Source organism: Lissotriton vulgaris, chromosome 4_1, assembly GCF_964263255.1.
Source record: "Lissotriton vulgaris chromosome 4_1, aLisVul1.2, whole genome shotgun sequence".
Taxonomy (NCBI): Eukaryota; Metazoa; Chordata; class Amphibia; order Caudata; family Salamandridae; genus Lissotriton; species Lissotriton vulgaris.
This window is the reverse complement of record NC_141691.1, coordinates 1,680,909,375-1,680,917,439: the sequence shown is the minus strand read 5'-3', so window position 1 is coordinate 1,680,917,439 and position 8,065 is coordinate 1,680,909,375. Positions and strand designations below refer to the sequence as shown.

At 39.6% G+C, this 8,065-nt stretch overlaps 1 protein-coding gene across 2 annotated transcripts in view; it reads right to left on the bottom strand.

Annotated features, from left to right (window-relative positions):
* Positions 1-2,939: 2,939 nt before the first annotated feature.
* CPNE3 (copine 3) overlaps positions 2,940-8,065 on the bottom strand; it is a 460,542-nt gene continuing 455,416 nt past the window's right edge. For both annotated transcript variants that reach the window (XM_086965964.1, XM_086965965.1), the window contains exon 16: positions 2,940-3,470. In XM_086965964.1, the coding sequence (XP_086822090.1) occupies positions 3,360-3,470 (111 nt within the window). In that variant the 3' untranslated portion in view covers positions 2,940-3,359. The remainder of the gene's footprint in view (positions 3,471-8,065) is intronic.

The window sequence follows — 8,065 nt, the reverse complement described above, 5'->3', positions numbered from 1 at the left end:
TGGATGAAGGGCTTCATTTTAAAATAGTTGCTGTAGGGCACTCTTGGACTAATGAGTGATATGAGTTTTTAAGCTGTGGATGGCATAATGTGGCAGACGTATGTAGAGCAAAGTTATTTAAGTTCATTCCAATGAGTCATGCTTGTTGGTAGTAGTGGCTAGATTACACGATTGCGACTGCACAATATTCAAATCAGTTTTCAAAAACACAGAAGACAGACTACAGATGGTTGATCTGCATTTTTGGCACTAGGCAGTCTGTCTTCAGTGTTTCGAAAACAAATTAGAGCATCCTGCTATGTAAAGCTGCATGCTTAATTCATGTTCTGATTGAATCTGTATACTTTATTCCACACTCCGCAGTCTACTCGTTTTTCAGAAACAGAAAAGCAGAAGGCGCGGTTTTTGGGTGTCTTCCACACAAATGGAATCCTTATGAGCATATTTTTCCATACTACTGCTCATACTGTGCGCTCCATCTAAGCAATAACACTGTGAGGAACGCATAATAGGATTAATCATGTATGAATGAGTCTTTGCTTTTCCTGGCCCATATCGGTGACTGGTCTTTCCTGCTACAGACCTAACTCATAATTGCTGTTTCTATCAGTCCTTCCTAACATTGCCAATCCTGAGGTCACTTCATGTGTAATAGTGTCCCTTTTGCTACCTAAAAATAAGCTTTTGCTCGCTTTTTTAAGCTAGCATTTTATATTAAGGTCCTGATTTATTTACACTGGCTAACATTAAAATCTATTTTGGTGAGCCTTTTGTCTCCTCTCATGTTCCATTGATAAGTGTGCCAGCTTGCCACTTTATTTCAAGGGACTTATACCCTTAAACCCTACAACCCGCTGTACAGACTTATGTGATGTACATTCTGGCCTTCTCACAAACTAAACCTGCATTGACTGATATAGAAAGCACTTTCCTGCCATGGTTTCAAGTCCTAGATCATTCTGACCATAGTCCAATCAGTACATTTTCTTCGTGAGCTAATTTAATAACTTCCACGTCCTCTATTAATGTGCCACTGCTTCTCGCTTATACAAGACCTTACTTGTGATAACTGTATAAAACAGTTAATCGTGCATCTAATTTAAATGTGTCACTATTGGACTATCCCCCAAGTTTCATTCACATTTTGAGCATTTAACTCTGCACCATCCATCTCACTCAATGTAGCTCAGGTCTATAAAGTTGGTAAATATTGACTATTTACAATAATACTATATCTGTTCAACAAATTTGGCTCATGAAATTTCGGCCCTATTCTACAAGCTGCCCAGTGAAATGTTGCGGGCTACTGTATTATAAGGGACAGAAAAATCAAGGAGAGTCAGGATTTTCACCTACTGTACTTCTAGTGATCAGACATTCCCTTAAGTCGAAAAAAACAGATTTGGTGCCCCTCGTTGTCTGAAGCAACAATGGTGGACAGCATACAATGTAGTCTGTCTTCATATGTTCCTGTACTTTACGAATGATCAAGAATCCCATAATCTTCCGTCGGAAAGGAGACTCTAAAACTGTTCATGGGGTCTGCGGCTGTCTTTTATTGGTAGTGCTATTTGTCAATCTTTACAGATACAGGTGGCGAGATGAGTTAAATGAAGGGAAGGGATAGAAGGCTGCATGAAGGGAAGAGATTACTCATGTGAGGTCAGGTGGATTGACGTACCTGGCTGAGGGTTGGGCAGCTTGCAGGAAGGTGAATGTTCTTCTAAACAAACCTAATTATTTGGCCTATGGGAATGTTAGCACCGATTACAGCTATATTAATATACCAGAGATGTCCAGTTTATGTCAGGGTAATGATTCAAACATGGAAAAATGAACTGCTGGGGGTGCAGCGTGTTGACGTCTTCTCTCATGGTCGATAAGGTTCACTCAGGAGGTTTGATTCTTTGATTTTTCTTGTACTTCAGAAGACTTGTTTGAGAGTATGAACTGAGTAGCAGATGGTGGTCTAGCTATTGGCAGGTGCTATGAAGCCAAAGTGTGCTGTGCCCCTACTTTCTAGTATTCCAGGACACATTTCTCCAACACGTCACTGAATGAGGTGAGAAGGTTTTCGCAGTAGCTCTTGATTTTTTTTCTGGATTTCTACAGGTTGTCACTGCAGGGAATATTTTTGAACAGTTCTTGTTAATAGGTTGTATGATTATGGTACCACAGAAATAGCATATACATACAGGGTTCCTTTTTATGCCCTTTACGGAGCTAATCGTGTGGTGCCCGCCATTATTGGCTTCTTAGCAGTCTTTGATGGAAGTGGCTGAAACTTTTCTCCAGTCTCTTCTCAAACTACCCCCCCCCCCGCCCCCTCCTTGCCTTTTTAGGCTGGCAAATCGGTCCCAAACTGCTTTTTAATTACTTGATTGTGGGATTTTATTTTTTAATGCAGGCATCAAATGCTGTGCCATGGATGTGGTTGATGTTAAAATGAGGAGCTTTAAGAAGCTTTTCAGAGTCGCCTGCAAATCCAGTGGGTTTTGGAAAGATGTGAAATTGTCCCAGGAGCTGGAAGGTAAAACCTTACATCAGTGACTACTGAGAACAAAGTTTACAGAATTATGTGGTTTAAGCTGGCCTTTTTAGATTTAAAAAAGTTATCTGGAACAATCTATCTAACAATCAGTAGTCTCAATGGATGCATGTTCTCACTAGGGGGCACTATCCATTGTACAATATGTTTCTCTGGACTCAACACAAATTATTGTGTCCCACTGTACACAAATGACTGCCATGTTTTAGGTTCCTACAAGTATGGCCTACTGAAAAAAAGATGCTGTGGTCTGAAAGCGGAATGAACATTTTGATACGACTTACTGGACCTCACAAATCATTCTGTCTTGTAAACACTATAAATACCAAACAAGTTACTGGAACAGTAAATACAGACATCATATGTGAGAAACTAGGCTATGAAGCTCAAATTAGCGATTTTCGTTTTTATTAAAACTTTCTTATATGTTTAGAATCATGTTATAAACACTGTAAAATGACATTTAAAACATGCCTTGTGCATTTACAATACAGAGCTGCACGTTTCATATTTAATAAAAATGTATATTTTATTCTACAAGTGACTGATCTATTTACTTTTACAACAGTTTTACTAATATTTACAATAGAAGTAGCTACAAGATTGTTAAGTAGTTATGACTGATTATCCACTGTGGATAAGCACGTGCTCCTGAGTGTCTACTTTTACTATATTACGTCATAAGTAGCTATATAGCGACATCGGCTCGAGATTAAACGCTAGAGTTCATTAAGACTGCAGGGCACATCTTGGACTCGTCCATCACTTGAATTACACGGGGCCATTCTTGCATGTCTCATCGCGAGCTTTCCTATTTGGCAGCGGGATCCTTGGGTGGGCGGAGCTTGTACATATTGAAGTAAGATACGACTTGATTGGGCACCTCAGCCAAGACACTCTGAGCCAGGGCTTCTTTAGGAGCCTGAAGAAAACAAATGCATTTATTTAGTAATCGTGAACTCTAACATGGTGGCCGCACAGGTTAGTATGTTACTACATTGTAAGGTAGAGTTTCTTCAAATGTAACATAATGACTTTTATAAACAATAGGTAAATGTCAACCAAATTAACTGGAACAGCAGATCGTATTCACTTATTCACACTGGTTTTCTTCACCCACCCGTTTCACATTTAAGGTCAAGTGTTAGCATACACCTTTTTGTTTTGCTTTTAGCCACCTCTCAATCTATTGGTGTGTTGGGTCATTCACATTTTGCTTCTGCCCAGAACAGCATGGGGCAATAGATCAGCCTATTTCAGCCACTGGCTAAGTTCACTCTGTGTGACAGCATTATGCTCTTTCAAACCGAGCACATCCACACACAAGTTAGTTCCATTCAGAACAAGTGATTTTAGGTCCTGCCTACATAGCGGATGCACTGTGCTGCGAGACATTGTTCATAGTTCTGCGGGGAATGAGATTTTGATATCTTTTTCTTATTACCTAGATACCTATCTCATTCTTCCTTTTGGATCGATTATTTTCTGTCATCGAGTAAAAGGCAAACCCATATAGGTTATATCAACCCCATAGATTGACGCAACTCTGAAGAACCACTTACGACTGATAAAGTTTAAAGAGTTTAATATAAAATCAGAATCAATTGCATATACAATCCTCTCAGGATAAGATTCAACAAGTATACAGGAACTAAAAGGAACATAAATTCTCTAAAGAATCTAAGTCTACAAAAGAATACAATTAAAGTCAATTCCAGAATCAACAGATTAAAAAAACATAGACACAAAGTGGATCCGTTGCGTCATCTACAAAAAGAGAATAAACAAGTTAAATCTGTCCCTACTCTATGCTAGGTGACATCCCTACTTCGCAAGTTCTTTACCTAAAAAGGTGTCAGCAGTTTGACTTCCAAAGAAGTTCAAACTCTCTTAGTCTCTGATGGAATTCTATGTCGAGAAGCAGTACCCTCTCTGCCTACCCATAAGCTCTCTAAGGGTCCTCGGCCTACTGCTCTCTTGCGCTCTGCTCTCAGGCCATCTGCTCTCGCTCCTGAACCTTTCTCCCCGGGGTGCTGTCCCTAAATACAAAATCACAGTATGGGTGGAACGCACCTTGACGCCCACAACGTATACATTTCACGTGATCTCATTCTTGGGTTTTTCCATATCTTCATCTCTTCGCGTCGTCTGTTAAGTTGACCTCGCTTCTTAGGCGCCATCTTCGTCATCTTGCTGGTAACCTCATTGACATTCCAGTTGACACTTTCAGAGCAAAGTCTATCACCTCAACAGAGTTCCATTCATTACCGTTGAGATTATAACCTCCTTTGGTCCTGTGAACAGTCACTTCGTAACAAGACCCCAAATTCCAAGCGTCCCTTATCTCACTTAAGCCATAAACTTCGTCCAGCATTGTCACTTTAAATTTAACAAGACCTTTGACTCTTGTCTCGCACGTACAGATCAAAGCTATCCCCTATTCCTGTGAGCCCACTAAATTACATGCAGCGGACTACACTCTTGCGAACCCTTGGTCCGTTAGGTTAAAATCACATATGACCACACTATTCTAACATTCCTACAAACTCTTCTACACAGTATAACCTTTAACACACTTATATATATAATCGAATTAGCAAACTATTGATTATACTTGAATTCATGTTACATAAAATACAGCGTTTATACTCTCGTTTCTCACATAGTGCAATATAGTCTGCACATTTCTTTGCTTTACATTTTACCGCTTTCTCCGTTTAACAATTACATACGTATATGAACTCTATTTAGCACGTTCTACTGTTCTTTAAGCATTTTCACATTTCTATATTAGCCCAACCTATGTATACGGGCCTTTCTAATTCTAATGCACATTCTAGAATACATACGACTACATTTCCTACTACGTAAGTTACATCGGCTAACTTTACGCTACAAGTGTTATTTCACGTTACAACTTCTAAATATGCGATATGCTTGTAAATATGGTACGGACATGTGTTTCATTCAAATTGCGCTCTCTCAGTTCCCCCCTTTGATGACCTCTAGGGGTCATCACTAACACCTCAATTTGAATGTCACTTTACACAGAACTAGTTACAAGGTTCCCTCTTTTTATCGTTTCGAGAGCTCTTAAACTTTTATACTGTTGATCTTGTAAAGAAGCTAATCTCCTTTCTTGCTCTCTCATGGACCTTTGTAACCGGTTTGACCTATACCATTTGTACAGTCTCACTAAACCCAACAATGTGATTATGCAAATTAATATTATTAAAACAGGTTTCAATATGTACCAAATAACGCTTTTACCAAGATTGCTAAACCAATTTCCAACCTTTCCCATTCCATGACCTACTTTCTCCCAAACATTTACTTTTGTTAAATCTTCGATTTCTTGATGTATCTCTGTAATGTTCCGTATGACTTTCTCAAGTGGTTTTGAATTGTCTGGAATGTAAGTACAACATTCCTGGACCTTCAAAGCCTTGCAGACTCCGCCCTCTTTTGCTAGCAGAACATCTAAAGCAAGACGGTTCTGAAGAACCATTGCCCTAATCGACTGCATCTCTCCTTCTACTAGCATCAATGACCTTGCAGTACTAGCAGACAATCTATCCACAACTGTAGCTAGTCTCCTGATCTTAACATCATTAAGTATTAAACCTAAAAGAGGAAACATTGCTCCAAATATGTCTCCAACTACTTCAGCATCTCCTACTTCCCTTTTCGCTCTTCTCGAAGTCTTTCCTTCTATGATCTCCAAATCCTTTGCATGATATATTTTGGGGAAGACAATTGCCAAATAACACGAACCATACCAATTGTCAGGCAGTTTTACATAGGCATTTCTTCCACATACAAAATATACATTAGGAATCGCTTGCATCCCTTTCATAAAATCTTTCGTATAATACTCTAATCGAAAAGCATGTTCGCAATTAACTTCACCTACAAATACACTCTCATAATATGTCTTGCTTCGAGTTAAACATAACTTTCCTTTCTGCGTTCTATCCAAAGCTATTGGACCATTGCTACCCTTCTTCTTGTGTGCTTTTTCTTCTTCGGTCCAATCAGTTTTCCAGTGTCCTGACATTTTTAGAATCTTCTGCCTCCTGTACCGGTCATCTACCTGTCCAATAAACTTCTTCTCAACCTCTGACACCTTGCAAGTCAGATTATTTCTGCGTGCATATGAAGTATCTAATGTATCCCAAGGAAGAAAGAATTTTGCTAATCTATCTTCCTTTTTGTGATAGTCCCACTTATTCATTTGCTTATAATTCGGGACTTCAGGCAGTACCGAATCATAATTTGAAAAGTAGTACTCGAACCCTTCTCTACCATAAAACATACTGAGCAATAAACTACATGTTATCCCATATGTCAGTGGGAGATGATGATATCTGATGCCTTCATCTACGGAAGCCGGCAATTGCATGCAAACATAACAATCTTTGGCCTCCATGGCATCAATATACTCATACAATAGCTTGGCTTATGCATTTGATCTAAAATTTCCCTGTGACTCGTCTACGTGTAACCTACGAGCTTCATTTGCCAGTAACGCCTTTTCACGGATTACATTGCTCTCCTTCTTCCCAACAAGAGCAGGTTTCAAAGTCGTTACAGGCTTTACACCTGTTGTCTCCTTTACGCTTGTATGTCCTACTATGTATGATATGGTAACTACTGTAATAATGAGAAAAATTACTACTGCTATTAGTGTACCTATTATGCAATGGGCTTTTCGGTTTGGGTTGCCATTCTCCATGTTATCAAAACAGCGTAGCTCTTTCTTTTTCGAGGAAAAGTTTTCTTTTTCAGGTCTTTGTTTGCTTTATTTGATTTCTCAGTCTGTGAAGCACTCTTAAACAACAAAAAGTCTCTTTTTCACAACAATGTCCTTTTAACTTCAGCAATAGACAACCCTAACCCTTCTCCGTCCTCTAAATGTAATCCCTAATTTTATTCTTCTTTCCACTCGGCGCTAGGTTATCTTCTTCTTTATAGCTTAAACACAAAAGTCTTTATGCATCTACAATGATTCTCGTACCTGCAGCTCTAATAACATATTCCAATAACTCTAAACCAATAACTTTTTCTTCTTGTGCTGGTATTTGATGACCAAAAGTCGGAAACTCTAATCGATTCAGTACTAGGTCTTTGATCCGACTTAGGTAAAGGGGAATGGGAAGTGTGAAAGTCAGTAACCCCTCAGTCTCGATTCCAGGCGTCAACATCCATATCTCCACTGCCACAATTGGATCGAGATTGATCACTTGCACTTCTCTCACTCTCCCAGATCTCTGTCCCCAAGACATCTGCTAGATAAGTCCATTCAGGGGTGGCGTACCTCCTGCAGGGCACACGTACCCTTCTTGATCTTCTCGGACTCTCAGAGCCTGAATCCGTAGCTTCTTCGTCTAGTTCCGAATCTTCAGAAATCGGGACAAGGGTTCTCTCTGGATTTGCTCTCAAGGTTGACCTTCTCCTTCTTTCCGGCCAACTAGCTTCTCCATTCCTTGTCCTCCTGCTCCTTGTTCTTGGACTCGT